The sequence below is a fragment of the Eublepharis macularius genome, chromosome 5 (assembly GCF_028583425.1).
Source record: "Eublepharis macularius isolate TG4126 chromosome 5, MPM_Emac_v1.0, whole genome shotgun sequence".
Lineage (NCBI taxonomy): Eukaryota > Metazoa > Chordata > Lepidosauria > Squamata > Eublepharidae > Eublepharis > Eublepharis macularius.
In genome coordinates, this window is record NC_072794.1 from 88,156,889 (window position 1) to 88,177,335 (window position 20,447).

At 39.5% G+C, this 20,447-nt stretch overlaps 1 protein-coding gene across 1 annotated transcript in view; it reads left to right on the forward strand.

Moving 5' to 3' along the window:
* FAF1 (Fas associated factor 1) overlaps positions 1-20,447 on the forward strand; it is a 403,775-nt gene that overhangs the window by 188,235 nt on the left and 195,093 nt on the right. The window contains exon 8 of the mRNA XM_054980952.1: positions 2,630-2,716. Coding sequence (XP_054836927.1) covers positions 2,630-2,716 — 87 coding nt within the window. The remainder of the gene's footprint in view (positions 1-2,629; positions 2,717-20,447) is intronic.

Here is a 20,447-nt window from a genome sequence, read left to right on the forward strand (position 1 = left end):
GCAGGCTGTTCCATAGGGTAGGAGCCACCACAGAGAAGGCCCGTGTACAGGCTGCAGTGTCATCACACCATCACACCCCCACCCTTCATTTTTCTGGGGAATTTCCTTCCACTGCCTAGCTGAACAGTGGTGGGTAGTGACAGTGGAGGCCAGAAGGTCTTCTGCTGTACCAGGAGGCCTGGCAATGTATACATGTTCACACCTATTTCCTTGTGGGTCAGTGGCTGCACAGCTAAAGGGTGCCAGTTACTTCTCTGGTCTTTCCAGCTTGAAAAAGGGAGAATTTGATGATCTTCCATTTTCTGTTGAAGGAAGCAGAGCCCTGACTCTTTTTCTATATTCTACCAGGCAGCCGACAGCAGTGAGCTCTCCTTACTTGCTGATGAGATGATCACTGTGTACAGCCTGCCAGGTTTGGATCCCGACTGGCTCATAGGCGAGAAAGGCAATCAAAAGGGGAAGGTCCTGGTAACCTACTTAGAACTGCTCAGTTAAGCACATCCTGCGAAAGGAACCTTCAATCAAGACTTCCACCCCTCTGTGTCCTGGGGCCTTTTTGAAAGGCTGACGACTTCATTCAAGACCATTCCTCTTTTCTATATTCCTTTTAGGCCTACTGGCACCAATGAAGTTAGAGGAGCACAGAAAGTTGTACATGACTTTCTTTCCCTTCCCCCAGCAAATGAGAGAACACCCCATGAGTCTTCATTGACCCCCTGCCATTTTTTTGGTGTGGAGATTCTGGAGGGAGCAGAGTGCAAGTCTTTCATGAGAAAGCTATACTCCTCTGCCTCCTTCAGATGCTTCAGTGTTAAAGGGCCTCTGGGGGAGGGGATGCCTGGCATTCCTTTGAGTATAGTATTACTTTATGGTAATTCTATATTATAGAGCATCAACTGATTCACTGTCTTCACATCCAGGTTTTTGCCTGAACATGATGTTGCCACATGGCCCAATGTCATTTCCACCCCCAGCCCCCATACAGTTTTCCTGCTGGCCCCAGAGAGAGGAGTGAATGGGAGGCCCAGTGGTGGGAGAATGCCTTCCCAAAGTGGGCAATGATCATTCCTGCTCAGAGATAATCTCCCATTTCCTGGTAGGAGAGGACCAGCATAGTGTCTCTGGTAATTGATGGTCAGCAGTGTGTACACATTGGTCATATTACTCATAAAGAATCAGATTTTTGATTAGTATGCTGGAGATTCTACTTATGGATACCCATAACGAGCACCAACCCATTCTCCAAAACTTTGCTGCTTTTACCTATTGTTATGCATTATAAATCTGCTTGAGGTTAACCTCTACATTTGATGGTAAAATATAAATTGTGTTCTCTTTTGTTGGGTTTTAGTTGTTAGTTGATACAGAATGGACACCTTGTCTTTAAATTTTTCATGTAAATCTTTTCTCTTTATGTAGATCTTTAGAATGAAGATGTGAAACTTATATTTTAGTTAGGTATACTTTTCTACTCAACATATGATTTTTCTATCTTCTTTCTCAGTTGATTGTATGTCATTTAGGTTTGTACTGAGATTAGTTTAGCAATTGTCAGAGGTGCATGTCACCCAGTCAGCAAACCAGTGAATAAGCTATTTGATCAGCAAATAAGCCATAAAAGCAACACCATGATTCCATCAAAGTAAAAACAAGAAATTTCTACATGTTTTCAAAGAAGAAATTAAAATACGTAACCATTTAAAATATCTCAAAGTAAAACCATGATAATACACCTTACAATCCAATGGATAATGACCCAGCGTGGTGCAATTAAAGTGTAATACTAGTTTATCCTGATCTTACCATCCAGACAAACAAGATATAAGGGTCCTCCGAAATCTTTTGCAGGCAGCCTCAAATCTTGGGCACTGGAATGAGGCATGGAACAAATCCTCAACCGACCTATAGTCACAGGAGCAAACTCTTTCACTATATAGAATCCTATTGAAGCAGTCTTCCAAAACTGCAACCAGTAGAATGTCTAGACATGCCAAAGTGAGAGCTTTTCTGGCATTCATAATTTATTATATCAGTAAAGTCTGTTGGAAGAGTTGGGGAGAAGGAAGGAACTGCCTGTAAAGAAGAGTTGTTCTCAAAGTGCCTACTAATCCAGTATCAGTTTGAGCACTCTGGTCTAACAATCTTTGTTTTATTAAAAGTTTGGCTGCATGTAGGTCAAGGCTTCTAAAGTAATCTTTTGAGAATCCAAGGCTAGACTCTAATCTCAATACAAAACCAAAACCATAAGTTAGCCTTCATCAGGACATTGCCAGAGGTCCATGTGTAAAACTAGAGTTGAGGTGATTCCAGAATGACATCGCAATGTGGAAATTCCTAGCAAAAATCTCATATAGTGATGATGGTATCATTTGATGTATATAAGTAGGTTGTTATAATTCCACTGGTACACCATTTGTTTTGGATGTAGCTAGCTTGATGGGATCTTCTAGGACGGTCTGTGTTTACCAACATTTCTCCTTGTTGAATTCCATATAAGCAAAATATTTTAATTGCCTCACATTTTTATCCATAGACTGAATGAGATTTCCACATTTTCAAAGATTGTATAAATAGTAAGGATAACAACTCTATATTTTAAACATTGGTATATTGTTTTGGTTTTTTGCAGGTTAAGCGGAATGTGTATGACCTGACTAGTATCCCTGTTCGTCATCAGTTATGGGAAGGCTGGCCTGCTTCTGCTACAGATGACTCAGTAAGTCAAGATTTACCTTAGATTCATCTGTAAATACTATTCTCATTTTTTTCTCAACATATATACTGGCTCTGCTTCCAAACTCCAATTGAAAGACTTATTACATTCCTGTTTGTGAACATATTGTAAGTTAATATTTGTGTTCCAAAGTGTGAAAAACACTTTCTTGATCAATCCCCCTGAAACGTTTATTAAACTGTTTGGAATGGGGCTATTAATATAACTAGTTATACTGATAAAATGACCATAATTTCAGAGCACATATCAGTCTAGGTTTTTCAATATCTTCTTTGGATGATAGACTGTGTACAGTCATTGTGTGGTTTGTGAGGGTTAAGAGTTCCATATGAGTGAGCAAAAAAATCTTCAAAAAAACTTTAGTAAGAAAATGCAAGTCTAGTAGAAGAAGAAACCAGATTAACCCCATCTTTCATTATTAAACACTGAATTCCAATCACTTTTCTTAAATACTTGTTTTAGAAAACTTTATGGTTGAATCCCTGTGGAGATGGCAACTTGGTAGGATTGCATAGTTTTGTGCATTTTGACTACCATTCAGAAGGACTCTTTAATTCAAAGGACATATGTGAAGGACTCACTGAAGAGTTTTAATATCTCACTTTGTGTTATGATTTCTGTCGTCTATTCAAAGAAAAGAAAGAATTTACTTCTATTACATCTCCATATTTAAAAAGCAATTTGTGAGGTAATGTGAAGGGGAGGGGCAAAGTGAGCTCCTGTACAAGAAAGTTTTGCTGTATAAGACACACCTGAGGATACACTAAAAATGCTCTCTAGATTGGACCTCTTTTTGATCAAGTATTACCTGAGATTTCTTTTGCTACATACTAGGAAATGCTGACTTAAAATGCATAAAGTTGTGTTAGGTGTTAAGTGCCCAAAATGACTGCACGTTCAAGCAGTACATTTTGCAGAACAGTACCACACTGATTTTTATAGTAAAGTTGCCAATCCTTGTATTAGAAGTTCAACTGAAACTTGAGGTAAACACATACAACTTAACTGCAACTTCTGTGTGTGTGTGAGAGAGGGGTGTGTGTGACTGTGGTGTGTGTGTACATATACATATACAACATATATACACATATACATGTGTGTGTGTACATTTAATTTTTTAAAATTTTATTACTTCCTTAGCGCAAAGCAGAAGAAAAAAAACAGTGCTGGCTACAAAAACACTTTAGGCAAATCTATTATATAGGTATCTATAAAAGATTTCCAAATATCTAAAAATAAATCCATATGTGCAATACGTTCAAATGTTGCTAAGTTTATAAGGTCTTCAATCCAGTGATTTACAAGAAGTGGGCTTTTATCTTTCCAATGAAGTATAAATCTTTTAGTAAGTGCAGAGTGTCCATTTCTGTTGACTATTGGTTAGATTCCAAGAGACAGGCAAGTAGTTTAACAGTACATTAACAGCCTCAAAAATAAATGAGTCTTCTAACACAAAATTAACATGTAATAACTTCTTCCAAAAGAATTCAATGACTAAACATGTCCAAAGCATATGCTTAAGAGATGCATTTTGTGAATTACACCGCCGACAGATAGACATTGTGCTTAAAACTTTAGTAAAAAGATGCTGTGGTGTACAGTATACTCTAAACATATTTTTTTGCTGAATAACAGCACAATCCTGAGGCCTACTGGTGCCAGTGGCACTGCTTGTCTGCTCCCTAAGGATGTTTCTGGGAGAGCTATGCTGGTGGTTAAGCCGGGCAAGGCACAGTGAGACCACAGGAGGAAGCACACACTATGCTGTTTCCCTGAGAACCCCACCAGCATCCCCCAGTGGCCCCCATGACAGGCCCAGGAGCGGTAAGTAAAGTTGCTCCACTCTGCAATTCTAATTCAGCAGGTGAAGGCCAGCTAGCCGTTCGCAGCCCTCCAGGATCACCCGTGCCTCTGGAATGCTGAAGAAGGCTCAGAGCAGAATTACAGGTGAGGAGGCACAGTGCACAACTTTTGGCTCGATAACAGCTGCCTGCTGACAGTGAAGACGAGTCTTTACAAGACTGTTCCTGAGAAGCCAGCTAGGTGCATGACGTGTGGGCATGCAGGCTATAAAGCCTCCAGAGAAACACTTCTGGGGCATGAACACAATGTGTACATTAGATGCTGACCTGCCGACACTACCTTGATTGATTGCTGGAAGACCTGACCTCAGCCTGACTCTGGACTTCAGGTGCCCCGTTTGGCTTTGCTAACTTGAGAGATGGAATGCTGGAAGACTTGAGCTCAGACTGAATGACACTGGACTTCGGAAATCCCTGGAAGAGATGCTGTAACCTGATACCGGAGGCTGGCAAGTCAGTACACCCTATGAGCACGTGTTCTGCAGTCCTGAGGAGGAACCCATCTCAGGAGGTTCCCCACACATGGGCAGGGGAGCTGCCCAGCAAAGCAGCAGGCAGGGCAACCCCCCCCCCCAGAGGCTCAGCTCCCTGTGAGGGGGCATGGTGCATGGGTTGTGAGTCGTCCATGTCTCCTTCCAGTCCAGAGCCTGTAGCACCCTCCCACTGGTCTGCCCATTCTGCCAGCCTGCCAGTCCCTTCTGCACTCCCCAGCAGTATCACTCTGGCCTCCTTGGAGAATTTAGAATCTGCATATAGAACAGGATCCCCCGTAGTTGCCAGCTTCAGGGATCCACTGATGCAGAGAGTCTGGAGGACAATTGTTTCAGCCGTCACAGCCTGTCGTGATAGGGTCATGGCTTGGCACCTCCACTTCAACAGAGATTGCCAGCATGTAGGCCCCTGTGGGGAAGAAACCAGGTGCTTGGGCCAGGCGTCTGGGCCCCAAGCATGATGCCTGGGCTGCAGAATGCCTACCCCACCACTGCTTACACATCATCGTTCCCTTCTGTGTCTGTGCCCCCGGCACCTGGCTCGTTTGCCTCATCGATCAGATCCATCTCTTCCTGGCTCCCTTCTTCAGCCGGGGGGTGGGGGGCTAAGCATGGAGTCCATGGCAGGATGCTGCCTCCCACCCATGGCACCTGACGGCTCTGGAGTGGTGCCCATGCCAAGTTTTCACCTTCATGAGAGAAGTGAGAACACTAGCAGCCTGTGAGGGGTCCCATCCCCCCCCCAGACTAATAATTAAATTGAAAACAGTTACAATGTAAAGAAGAAATAAAGGTATAGTCTCTGTCCTTTGGATGTAACATACACCAAAGATCTATCAAACCTAGTTCAGCCACATAGGCTTTAAATGTAGATCTCACCAATGAACGTTCCTTATGTGGCGGTGTGCTTTGATCTAAAGCTGTATTTAGTATTTCATTAAAATCTCCCCCTACTAACAAATAATCATATCTAAAATCTACCAAGCTTTTGAAACATTAATTAAACATATCTGGAGAATCCACATTTGGACCATGTATATTAATCATAATTGTAACACCAGCAAAATAATAAAGCAACCATTTGGGTTTGTTATTAATTCTTGAACCTGAAAGAGACATGTTTATGTGTTAATATAGCCACACCTTTAGACTGAATAGAGATATCTGTAACATACACCTTTCAGTCTCTATACAACTTGTTTTTATCATTTGCCGTTATGAGTTTCTTGTAAAAAAAAAGCCGTGTCAACATTAATATTTTTCAATTTGGAGATAACATAAACCCATAAAATAGTATATCTGATCAGTAAAGCTCTCTTCCCTTATCACTAAATAAATGCAGGATATCACATATAGAACCTTATTGTAAGTAATTTATCAAAAAATAGCAAAAAAAGAACACATGGCAAATTTTTTTACTAATTTAAACAAAATAAGTAGAATCATAATTCTATATAATTCTGCTCACCACAACAGTTCCCACCTCATACCAGTTTGATGTAGTGATTAAGAACGGCAGGACTCTTATTTGGAGAACTGGGTTGGATTCCCCACTCTTTTTGAAGCCAGCTTTGGTGACTTTGGGTCAGTCACAGCTCTCTCAGAGCTCTCTCAGCCTCACACACCTCACAGGGTGATTGTTGTGGAGATAATAATAACATACTTTGTAAACCACTCTGAGTGAGTGTTAAATTGTCCTGAAGGGTGGTATATAAATTGAATGTTATTATTATAATATTATTATACCAAAATGAAGGGGGGAAAGGGAGGAAATCTTTGCTTCTGGGTAAGATGCCAGAGGTCTCCACAATACCTGCCACTTCCCTCTTTATAGTTATATACAAACTATTTATTTTTTCAAACTGATGAGGTAGGCTTCTGCCAACTGTGAGTTGTAAAACTTCTTAATTTCATCTTGATACCAGACATACAAGATGGCAGGATTCATGATGTAATGTTGCAGATTCAACTCTCTTGCAAGAGCTTTTGCATATTGATAACGTAATATTGACACTTTTTTAGTTTAATCTGGGTAAAGCATGATCCTCTCTTTATTAGTACCCAAATACAAGTCCCATTTCAGTCTTGCCAAATGTAAAAGGTGATCTCTCACCCTCAGTGGTAGAAACTGGACAATTACAGGAACTGGTTTGTTTACACTGCCTGGTGCCTGAGGAATGCTGTAAACTCTTTCAGTCTGCAACTGATGATCAGCAGGAAGCTGCAGAACCTTGCAAAGTAGTGTCTCTATGAGTTCAACCAACCTCTTCTGTCCTGACTTTTCAGACTCTCCTGATAATCCAAGAACACAAATATTTAGACGTCGAATGTAACTCTCTAGGTGAGAGATTCAGTTAGAAAGAATATTATATGAAGCTGAGACAGCTGCCTCATGAGAAATGGTTTGGTCTTTCAAGTCAGCAGTTTTAATCTCCATCTGTTGAATTGATATACCGATAGTCTCAGTCAACTCCCTAAGTTGTTGAATCAATTTATCAATTGTCTTATCATTAGCAGAAAGTGCTTTTAGTTGCTTAGATTGTATCTCCAGCTGAGCCTCCATATTTTTCAACAGAGAAATTACTTTTCCCCGAGCTTCCGCACCAACTCAGGGAAGGAAGAAGGGGCTATCTTTGTATTTTTCCCCTTACAGATCATAGTTGAAAATTATAAGCCCATTTATCTCAAGTTGATAAGAAGAGAAAATACAAAACGGCAAATAAAGGCAAATCACCACTGCATCAAAGAACACAGGTCCAAATCAATACATAACATACAAAAGAAATAGGAGTGGCACAGTGTTGCTTCTGATTACTCTGCCATCTTTACCAGAAATCCAACCTCTAATATATATAACTTGCTAGTTGAGTTTAGGCCAGAAAGGACTGGAAAATTATGATTTCTAATCCAAATGCCTGCAGCTGTTTGGAAAACAATCGAATGAAAAGGGAAAGCCTTCCTGTAAGGATGTTTAGCATGTATAAAATGCACAAACCAGATTTAAAGTCTGTTTTAACAAGTGACAATGTTGCAGGTGACTTTTTTCTTTTCAAGTTTAATGAAACGTGATTGTTAAGTCATCTACTTCAAAAGCAGACGAATCCAGAAAAGCTCAACTGCAGCTGGGGCCCGTCAGCTGTGTAAACACTTCTAAACAAGTTACTCCCCAAAATATAATTAATTTCTACCTGAAATTGGAGCTTCCAACTTAATATTTATGAAGATTTAACTTTAGCAATAATGGTTTAAACATTTCTCCCTCTATTGTCATTTATAGATAATTCACTCATAAAGTCCATCTTGATCAATCTTCATTTTTTTAAATTTCCCATTTTGATAAAAATGTAGTCTATGACAATAAGATATCCTAATGGTTCCAGTCATTAGTAAAGCTCTAACTTTGAACAATTAAAGTGTTAAAGAAGCATTTGATTTGAATACTTTTCATTTACATTTTATGCAGCATAAGAAATACTTTGTAATACTACAGGATGTTTTTTGCCATGCAGTTCTCGTTAACCTTTGCCTTAGCAATCACAACAGCTAAATAAACCTCCAATAATTAGATTCCTGTGTAATGGAGTCTCCTATGAATCTGATAATCTTCAGACTTCTGCATTACCAGAAATACATCAAAGCCAAGAACTTTTTTAAAAATCGTGTTACTGTGCCTCCTGTTAGAACCAAAGCATGTCCTTTGCTTGTAGTTTCAACTTAACAAAATATAGGATATTGTTAGAAATGTCAATAGTTTTAAAAAATGTTTTTAACCAAGAAACCAGAGCTCTCCCTTTAGAAGAATGTTTTCCTGCTGTGTCAGTTTAACTGTGAGAAACAAGGAGCTTGCAAGATTGTTAACATACCATTTTGCACTTTAACAAGGACAATTTTTTTCAGCTTCTACAGACTATGAATAATGTTAACACTTGGAGTTATAATTACTTCATCTAATTAAAATACACAGAAAATATCTGATTTCTTCTTATTACAATTTTGGGATGATCTACTTCAGAGAGGAAAAAACTCCCTCTCTAATGGCTGTTAGAGGATTTCACTTAGCATGATTTGTCTTTTTGTTTGCCATTCTCAGCCCACATAGCCTTTGAACTGAGAGGGAGAAATGGGTTACCTTGGTGAAAACAGTAGACTTAAATGTTAAATTGGCAGAAGATGCCAAAAGCTTAATAAAAGTTGTTTTACTTGCTATAATTTCTACAAATGTGTGTGGGTTTCTGTGGCTAAGAGGGGGGTAGTACAGGGATTGATGTCTATTTCCAGACCATTTTCTCTACATAATCCAAGGAAAAATTGGGATACAGGTTAAGACCTTTCTACATTTTTAAAAATTATTTACACCTGTCTAAAATATTTGGGTCCTTTTTTACATATTACTTTAATGTTTCAAAAGCAGATCTGATACTTTGTTATACAGATTTTAGGATAGATGCACAACAGAGGACAAGCTTGTTGGGTTTTTAATCATTGTGTAGAAGATGGAAATTTGGTAGATAACAGATTGTAATATTATTGTGCTTCTGGGGTTTAGAAAGGTATTGCAACTGAAATTTGCTTTTCCTTAATGCAGCTGTTAAAGATGTAAGAGACCCAGTCTTTATTGTTTGTTCCTCTTAACTCATAGTGATAAATATGAAATAATACAGATATTATATTCTATTAATCTTTTATATATATATATATATATATATATATATATATATCAGTGTAGGTTACAAGTGAGTTAGAACATACATTAAAACCATAGAAAAACTCAAACATTAAAATGTAGACAACATTCTACATTTATTTATTTTTTTACTTAATTTATACCTAGCTTTTCTCTTTAATAGGAACCCAAAGCAACTTTCATCATTTACCTTAACCCTGTGAAGTGGGTTAGGCTAAGAGTGTATGACTAGCCGTGGGTCTCACAGATTCTAATCTGATATTCTAACCACACTTCTAAAATTCTTCTAGTCAAATGTTGGTCTAAATAGGAAAACATATCTTCTACAAAATTTTTAATGTGATAGCTTTCCTCACGAAATCGTAGAAGGTAGGTGCCTCCACCAAAAATATCTAGGCCTTACCCCTTGCTTTCTCACTTGGTAGAATGAAAGCATCAGTACAATTCTAGTTGTTCTATATTTGGTGAACTGTGATAAATGCCCCAGCAGAAGGACAATAAAAATAGTTTTTCCATAATGCATAGCAATGGAAACGTCTCTGTTTTAGTTTTTGGGTAATTGTTTTAGTTCTAGTTGATTAATAACAATATTTTTGTAGAGCTGCTGTAATATAGTGGATAAGTAATTTTGCTGTGACAGGTTTTTGCTGGTTCAAATCTCACTACTGCCATGAACTCATCAGGTGGCCTTGGGTAAGCCCCTCTTCTCAGCTCTAGCTGTATTGTGGGGATAATAACACTGACTTTGTTCACCCCACTCTGGGTAGTTAATAATCTGCCAAAAGAGCGGTATACAAATGAACTGTTATTATATTATTGTATTAGGCTTTCGTTGTTAATGTGCTTTATACCTATGGGCTTGGATGCAGTGAGGTGCAATGTGAAACATAAACGGAATTAGCACAGTTCTGCTTGAGCAAGATCTTGAGCGATATCGAAGGCGTTCCTCCCTATATATCATAATGCCCAGCAATTGGGTGCATAAGGTCTTGCACAAGTAGAAACCCAAGTGAGGATACATTAAGTTTGACAGTGCAAGTGGCTACTACAGTCTTTTTCTTGCATTTCCCCTTGAGTGAGAGCTATAGCATAAGAGGAAATTTTGCGCTGGATCCAACCAACTATATGTTGTAATCCTTACAATAGCCAGCATTTATTATCTGAGGTTGGGAGATGAGAAAGAATTACTTGACCGAGATCACATAGGAATTTGATGGCAGAGGCAAGATTTAAATCATGTTTTTAAAAGGGAAATAAAACCTACAATAAACCCCAAAGCCAGAAAACAGAAAGAAATTGAGGTAAAAATCTTCATTACCTGATACTAATGGTACAAAAAGCCTGCTGGTTTGAAAGAAGTACAATGTAAAAATGTAATCAAAATAAATATCCATTAATGTATATATAAAAATAAACTAAAATATTCCAAAATTGTCATACCTTGTATAAAATACTCTTCACAAAAATCAAACATGTTTCAACACCAGTCTTCATCAATGGTAATATAAATAACATTATAAGCAAAGTAAAGCTTTCTCCTACAAATATGTTTAAATTGCTCTTCTTTTTATTTTGTTAACGTAGTTTGAAATTATCCTCATAAATCTTCCATAAATTTCTCTCAGGAGCTCTCTTTGGCAATGTGATTGCTACTTTCTTCAGAGTAAGAAATAGAGGATTATCCAATATATGTACATTTTATAAATATCTATGAGAACTGTGCTAATTGCATGTGAGGAGAATATTGGGAAAGAAGAAAGAACATGGAATACTATTGTAGGTTATCTGCATTGTATAAACTGGCTTGCTAGAACAGTAAAAGATTCTAGATTTTCCAAATCTGGATCCACAGTCCACCTGTATTTCCTGTCTGTGCAACATTCAATTATGTGTGGCTCCTATGTGTGTTTTCTGAAATAAATAACACTGAAATGATCCAAAATGATATAAAATAAATATGAAAAAAATCATTTAGGTAAAGAGGGAACTGATACATTGTTCTGAATGTAAAAACAGAATGTAAGAACCTAAGTGTTGGAATGAAAATCAGAATTCAAACACCGTCCCTTCATATCATTCTAAGGGGCTATATAATGATTTTAAGTGCATGTGTGTGTCTTTAAATACTTGGTATGGTACAGTTGAAGAGTAGGGGTGAAAGAGAGGGATGAGTGAGATGACTAGTTGATGACTGAGAGTGTGGGCAGAGTGAACTGCTGTTTCAGTTACTGAGTGGAGAGGAAAGATTCATTCTGGGGAAAGCAGGCAAGCTATGTGCAGCTGGAGCGTATTTAAGCATTTCAGAGAGAAATATAACCTGTGGGGAAATCTGAACTCTGTGTGTCTGTGAGAAAACCATTCATTCTGTATAAAGCAGGCAAACTGTATTTGCACCTAAGAGAAAAATCTATGTGTATTTGAGTGAGAGATTGATATCTGAAGCAGGCAAACTGTGTGTGCAGCCTGAGAAAGAAAGTTTATGAAGATTTGAGTGACTGAACCTAAGTAAAGAAACTTTAAGAACAGATAATACTCTTTGAAACCATCAAGCTTAAGTACTATAGTGAAACTGATAATGCTTCTTGTAAAAATAAAAATTTATTCTTATTTTTTTTTATCCCAGAGTGTCTGTTATTCCTATATCCCATTCCTATCCTCAGGCCTCATAGTACCATGGAGGAACTTGACCCTTGGACATGTTATTAAAGGGGAAATTTAAATTATTTTGGAATATAATTCCTGGTGGCAGCAATATATCCCGAGGAGGTAAGAAGAAAAGGGCTGAAAGCAAAATCTAACTAAGGACAGAAAGGGGCTCATAACAGGCTACTTGAATCTTCTTAATGTAAATAATCATTTCCAGAACTGCACAGGCACTAGTCAAAATCCAGGGTGAAACCCTGAGGTGCTGGCAGAGCCACTGGGGCTTGACTTGTTTCAAGCATAGCCCATTCTGTAGTGTTCCTAATCCTGGTCTCAGCCACCAAGGAGCAGGGTTATGCTGATGAGCTTGGTTATACCCCCCAACACTGATCAGAAATGGTGCTTGGGCACCAACTTCACTAGAGCTAGTTTATGAATGGCAAAAACAGATCCAGTGAAAAACCATTATAGAGACAGCAAATCAACCCTGTCTTCTTGAGTGGCAAAAAAACAAGCAGTGGAGTAAGAACAGGATTTATTACTATATTTCACATACTTCAAGAGCTAGTGTTGGTGTAATGGTTAGCGTGATAAATAAGGATCTGGGTGGCCCAGGTTCAAATCCTCACTGTGCCTTGGAAACTTGCTGGGTGACTGTGGACTAGTCACACAGTCTCAGCTAGGGTTGCCAGCAAATCTCCAGCCAACAGACATTACTTCCCCTGGAGAAAATGGCTACGTTGGAGGTTGGGCTCTATGACATTATATCCTGCTGAGGTCCCTCCCCAAACCCCACCCTCTCCAGGCTCCACCTCCAAAATATCCAGGAATTTCCCAACCCAGAGCTGGCAACCCTATTCTCTGCTTAACCTATTTCACATGGTTGTTGTGAGGATAAAATGAAGGAAAGGAGAATGATGTAAGCTGCTTTGGTCCCTATTGAGGAGAAAAGCAGGGTATAAATCAAGTGAATAATCATTAAACAAAAATATGCTGGTCATCTAGACTTGGTGCCCCAGTTTTCTTTGTTGACTGTCCTATTCAGGCCAGCTTGCAATTAGCTCAATTGTTTTGGTTTCTTGCTGTCCCCTTATCAACTCATATCAAGCTTAGCTGCTTTGGCTTATTGCTGCTTCTGCTTCATCCTGTGCCCCACTGTGCATTCTTTAGAACAGGAAGATACAAGTTGGATCCAGCTAGCTTTTAGTTAAATCTCACATAGTCCTCTTTACTGCAGTCCCTTTCCCACATGGCTTTTGCTCATGTAGGTCCCATGATGCTCAGCATTGTGTTTTTGGTAACCACGGGAGACCCGCCTTCTCCATTTTTCACCAGTGAAAAAGCTGGTTAGCTCCAATCCTATGTCTCATCTGTGGTCAGAAATTAACCTGTATTATACTTGCACAATTTAAATATGTGAATTGTATTCTGGGCCCTGTTTCATGTTTAGTTTTGGCAAAGACAGTAACGGATTTGTGCAGCAGTTATGAACTATTATTGTTCATTTATTTATGGATGAACTTTTCTGATTTTTTTCATTATTTCTGTAAACAGTACAGTGTACAGTATTGTATATGAGTACATTGAGGAATGAATATTGCAGTATGGAAGTTGAAGATTATAGTTCCTAATTTTTATGAACTCTTGGGTACTTTGCAGAATCTCTCTCCCTGTCCAACCTTAGTTGCTTCCCAAACACTATGTTCCATGCATACTTCTCAATGGCTAAAATTATCACAACAGTTTGAATGTTTTGCCTTTGGATCAGGCTTCATTCTCATAGCCCTGCTTCATACACGGTTGTCTCTGAATACATAAAATGCGTGAGCATAGTTCCGTATGTGGTGGCATTCATATGGCTCTGGTTGGTTTTAAGTGCCCCAGCAGATATTTCTTTTCCCTGCAAATGAGGAGGTTTCCTGGCACCATTAACATCTGCCTGAACCTCATCGATGCCACTTCATTCAAAGAGTTTGCAACCATGTCAGAGAACACATACATGAATTCAGATGAGAGAACGCAGGCCATTGGTTGACAGCAAACAATGACTGACAGGAAAAGCTGTTACTTGTATACTATGATAGCATCCTTTCTGTCTCCTTTTACTGCTGTCAAGACCTGTTGCCCCTAGCTGTTACAGTGTTCATTTTGAATCGATGAAACTGATGCCTTTTGACTGCTTTCTAGATAAATTGAAGCAATCCACACTGGTTGCTGTTCCTTAGCAAAGTGCTAGCTGCTTAAAAGGCTGCCAGCTCTAAATGTATTAAATCAATAACATCCATGTTGATTCCTATCCTGTCACCATTTTAATCATGCTGTTCATTGACATGGATTTTATAAACTGCCTTATAAACATTTTATGTGATATCTTTGGTGAAGATTGCTCACATAGTGAAATCATTCTCTTTTCTTTATTGTATGTTGTCAGTTGTGATCAGTATAGAATAAGCTGTTATATAGTTTGTTACTTCTGAAGTACCAATTTGAATTCAGTGGACTCAGATGTAAAAAAGAGATAAAATTACCAGAAGCTTTTGAGTGGCAGTTGCATATCAAACCTTGTGGGGGTTTGACAGACAACGAATATCGTTATTAGATGCTTTTTCCATAATTGCTGACATTTATCCAGTGTTTCACAGTATTTGCTAATGTATTAATGCAGTCAATCTTTGAGAGTCTGCACATGCCTTTTTAGCCCTGGCTTTTATGGGATTCTTAAATTCATAGACCCACTGATACTTATTCCCTGCTGGTTGCCGTAGTGACAGAGCTCAGAGATAAGCCACGACAGAGCCCTTTTGTGATTGCTTTTCAGGTGACATTCAGCGGCAGCTTGAGTAGAGTGTCCTTTTATAGTTCCTGTAATTCAGAAAATGATAACTGCTTAGAAGAGAGGGCTCTAGACTGCTCCCGGCGGGATTTCAGTTTGCTACGCTACTTCATACCAACACCAGCCTGATAAAGTTCTTATTATTGTGGAGATTTCAAAGTGCAGGGGGATTGAATTAATTATTACAGGTTAGAAAGTACAGGATGGATACTGCACATTCAAACTTTAAAGCTGTAGTACAGCCAGCCACATATGGTAGATACGTGCAGTTGAAGAAGGTGGCATGTTTAATTTTTGAAACTGGCTAAATTAGAACTAAGGCCAATTGGATAATTCGGAAAAGTTGTGGACATTTCCTGTAATTTATGCAATAATAGTTTTTTCATAAAATAGAACAATAATATCAGAACTGAAGGAGTTATGTTCTGCAGTGGAACTCAATTTTTACAAATAATAGAATCCAAACGTTGACTAATTAAAGCTGCATTTCAGAGAATGATGCAACTAACTCAATAGATTGGATCCTATCAGCTTTTCTGCTTGATCTTACCCCATTTCACACTGCAGTATCTATCTGATATGATTTTTATTAATGTAGCTGATCTTCAGCATAATCTTTTGGATGGCCAAAAGGGATGACTCCTCTCTGTTTCAACTGTAGAAGAGTTGGTAGAATCCAACCCTCTATTTCTTGAAAACTGCCCCCTTCCTTCCTTGCACAACTCTCTTTATTTCCAAACTTCCTTGATTTTTTGAAAATCAAGGAAGTTTGGAAATAAGGAGAGTTGTTCCAAAAAAGGCAAATGTTCTAGGGAGCTCCTTAGCGTGTTTGCAATGTCCATTGGAGCTTTCAACCCTCCTTTACATTTAACCACATTAATAAGGAATATGCAGAAGATATAATGGAGTTGATTGGATAAAACAGATTTGTATCCACTGAATCTTGATTATTTTCTAACATGAAAGTTCACACAGTTCAGTATTCTTTTGAGAAGGCATTTCCCATTTAAAGGCATTTAATTGTATTCACTTTAAAGTGTACGTGAGTGCACATACACATACAAAGACTACAATTCATAATACTTTATATTCTCATGGCTGACTATTGAAAAGTAAAGCTTTGCAAACATACAGAAAACATCCCATAGCTGTTATAGGCAATACATGGGCTGTAATTTGCGAGCTGTCAAGAGGTTGCATATATTTGATAGCGTAATTGAAACTTGGTCAAGGGGATCCCTCCTTCCTTCTAAAATCAAAAAGAAGTGCTTTTCCTGTGCCAACTCCTGTATTAGGCAGCAAGGAGAAAATCTCAGTACAGTAGAAGCCTCCAGATAAAGACTATATGGCTAAAGGAGGGTTTTCTGGCAATTAATTTTTCTAATGTACAGTTATTCACAATGAAATACTAGTATGTTACTTGTGTTGAATTGTAAACACAGTTCTGTCTTCCTGAAAATAACCTTGTTTACCGAACTATCTGTGTGGAGCTGTTAGGCACCTTTTTCTCAGTTCTTATAAATATTAACATGGACAATTACCTAAAATTGTATTATACTCTTTGGCTACATTAAAGTGTGCTTCTTGGTGTCTAGGGATTGTTCTTTCTGTGTTGGAGTATTTAATGAATCAAAATGGAATGTGTTGAAATGTTTCTGAATTGTGTTATTGAAAATAATACCCCTTAGACATGATAATTTATTTCATCTCTGTGATGACATATTCTCAAAACTCATTAAAAGAAAGCCCAAGCTTGCAATTATTAGACAAAGAATGACTCACTGGTCTTGCTGCAGGGATTTAACACTTCAGTGTAGCCTTCAGTTTCTATTAAGTTCATTGTATTAATATAACCTGCAAATTGAAACATAACAGATGCAGCCACAGATATGTTTCTATAAACCCAGGGACAAATTATGGTAAAACAGAGTTCTAGGCATGCCATGGCACAGTATACACTGTTCCAACCCCTATCTAAATACAAAGATTAGATGGTATAAAACTCTGTTTATTGGAGTCGTTGCTGAATATTGGCAATGTTTTCATATTCTCAGTTGTATGAAAAAATGAATAGTGCAGACAAATTCAGTAGATTTTAAAGAGTTCAGCATGGATTGTTATATAAAAGTGCATGAGCCTATTATAGAGATATCAGATTGTTAGGGCACTTCCACATTACTACTTAACTGAAATTCATTCATTCATTCTTTCATTCATTCATTCATTTGTACCCCACCTTTCTTTCCAGTAGAGACCCAAAGTGGTTTACAGCATTCTCTTCTCCTTCATTTTCCCATGCAACAACCCTGTGAAGTAATGGGTACATTTTCTATTTGGGAATACTGAATTGCACATTCCTAATTGGTACTATTCAACATATAGGGTCAGAGGCAAGAAGAAGAGTGGCTCAAGAGCCCAAGTACGCAGTCTAAAGTGCAGGGGGAGAAGCATAATCCAAGGCAATCCAAGGGTTGAGTTTGAAGAATTCAGACTGGCTTATGCTAGGAATCTAAAATAAGTCTTGCTGTCCAGACCAAAGAGGCAGTATTCAAGCCCATACAGAGCTTGTGTTTGGCTCTTTAAGCCATCTGCTGAAATCCTAGGGTTGAAATTCTGAGTTGGGAATTTCCTGGAGATTTAGGAGTGGAGCCTGGGGAGAGCGGGGTTTGAGAGGGGAGGGACATGAGCAGGATATAATTCCAGAGAGTTCACCCTCCAAAGCAGCCATTTTCTGCAGAAGAAGTGATCTCTAGTCAAGATCTGTTGTAATTCTGGGAGATCTTCAGGCTCTGCCTGGAGATTGGCAGCCCTAATCCTATCAGGTGATCTTGACCAAGAAGTACTATTGTTTAATGTAGGCTGCAGCACCTGACGTTGTGGTGTAGGTTGAACTATCTCATCTTGATGTCTTACAATTACTCACAGGTTAGAGGACCTTTACTTGGTGAATAGAACTCTGATAATGTGTATTGCAGAGTACGTGTTCTCAGAGCTCAATTTCTACCACCTATTAAGCTCTAACCTAAAGATAAATTTGGTCCTTACATCGGCAAGACACTCAAACTGCTGAAAATGGAACAATTTTACATTATAATTCAGGGTATGATCCCCCCCCCCACTTATAATACAGAATTCCATAGAACAAACAGTTTTGTAGACTGAGATGCTGGGCTGCATCTTCACACACACAGATCAACCCTGGAAAGCTACAAATATGTACTTATGCTTGCAGAATGTAAGCTTCATTTACTTCTTTGGATGCATGCACCTAATGGGTCCATATAATTTTTCATGCTTTTTTGAGTACAGTAGAGATCAAACTGCAGATGGTATGCATGGTACGTTTAGTTGGAACCGTTTATTTTGGAACCGTTAACCGCATTGTGTAAAAACTATCAGTCTGCTGCATAGAAATCATGAAGCAGGCTTCCACTATGATAATACTTCCAAGATATATGCATTCCTTCCAACATACAAGTTAGTGTCTTAATTTTTAGTTCCAGAGGAGTTAGCCATGTTAGTCTGTAGTCACAAAGTAGTAAAGAGTCTAATAGCACCTTTAAGACTAACCAACTTTATTGTAGCAGAACCATGGTTCATTGTCGGTCTTCCAGTGCAGTCCTGCCGAATTTGGAGTTTTTTAGCCTAAGCCACTAGGGGGCGCTCACGCCTACCAGAGTGCATGCACGGTTGTCTTTCCCGCCGAAAACGGCACTCTAAGTAGATGGAGCACCCCCACAACCCTCAGTTCCTCTTTTGCCGCCATTGGAGGAGAGTCTAGCTTTAACTACCAGTTAGTACTCACCGTTGAGCGTTTCTTCTTGGTCTTTGCCATGTCAGAGAAGCAGTACGTTTCCTGCAAAGGGAAAATGACGCGCTCTGATGGCCATTCCAACTGCCTTTTTTGCCTAGGTGAGACGCATAACACCTGTCATGTAAGGACTGCTGCACGTTCACCCCCAAGGCCCGGGCTGAGAGGACGGATAGGCTGCATGCTTGGCTTTGGAAGAAAACAAACGGAGTAGAACCCTACATGTGAAATTCCCATTGTTATGGGAATTTGAATTGTGTAACAAGGTACATTTAAATTAGCAGTATTTTGGTAATTTTGAGTGTATATATTGATTTCTTTCTAGTATAATTCCCATTGATTCCTTCACGTGTAGGGTTCTACTCCGTTTGTTTTTGTTCTTGGGTGAAGGTGCCTCTTATATAATTTGGCTTTGGAAGAAGGCCATGGCAGCTACTGACCCCCCGACTAAGGCTAAAGCGCCTGTTTTGACCGGCACACCTGATCATCCGGATCCTAAACTCAGTGGTTCCAAGACTCCATGTTCTCGCTCTTCCCCAGCACATACGGTGTTAAGGACACTGTCGGAATCGTCTTTGGAACTGAGGGCAGACGGCGGACTGAAGTTGGCAGATCCAAGTGCCCCTTTGGATCCAGTGCCATCCACATCCAAGTCTCCACGGAGCCATACCCCCTCGAGTACCATGATGGCGACTGATTTACCTCCATGATCTCTCTCTCCTCGGAGTCGAGGCGCCTCATCACCTCGGATCCGGTTGGAGAAACCTACGGAGTGGGTCGCTGTCTCTGTGACACCTGCAAGTGAGTCTCCTGCCATGTCAACTCCTAAAGAAAAGAAGAAGAAGCATAAATTGAAGGAGAAGGCTGTTCTGTTGGATCCAACTGCAGCCATTGCTTCCGGATCTGAGCCTCTGCCGAAGAGGCGCAAGGGGACCGACTGTCATCCCTTGGAACGGAGCGCCTCAAGGTCCTCCAGGGAATGGATTGGGGAGGAAGTGATTGTCTTTGACAAGCTTTTGACCCCGAGGGGTTTCAGATCCCCCTCAATGAGATCCCGGGTGACATGTTCCTCCGTGGAGAGGGCGAGCTTCCACGAAGACGGGTGGATACTTATGCCACCCCCAGATTGGAGCATTGTTCTTGGGACCGATACAGGGAGGCTCCCCCTTATGAGGTCGAACTGGGTCATGCCTTCTACACAGACGTCCTGCCTCGGAGTCGTTCCCCCTCACCACACAGGAGCAGGCACTTGTTTTTGCGTACTCGTCTGGCTTACCAGTTTTCAGAAGGGGAGATGGAGGGTAACCCGTATCTGATCCATCGTAGCCCTAGTCCGCCTTTGGATCCGTCACCGGAGGAAGCAATAGGGGCCCTTGATGACACCTCCCC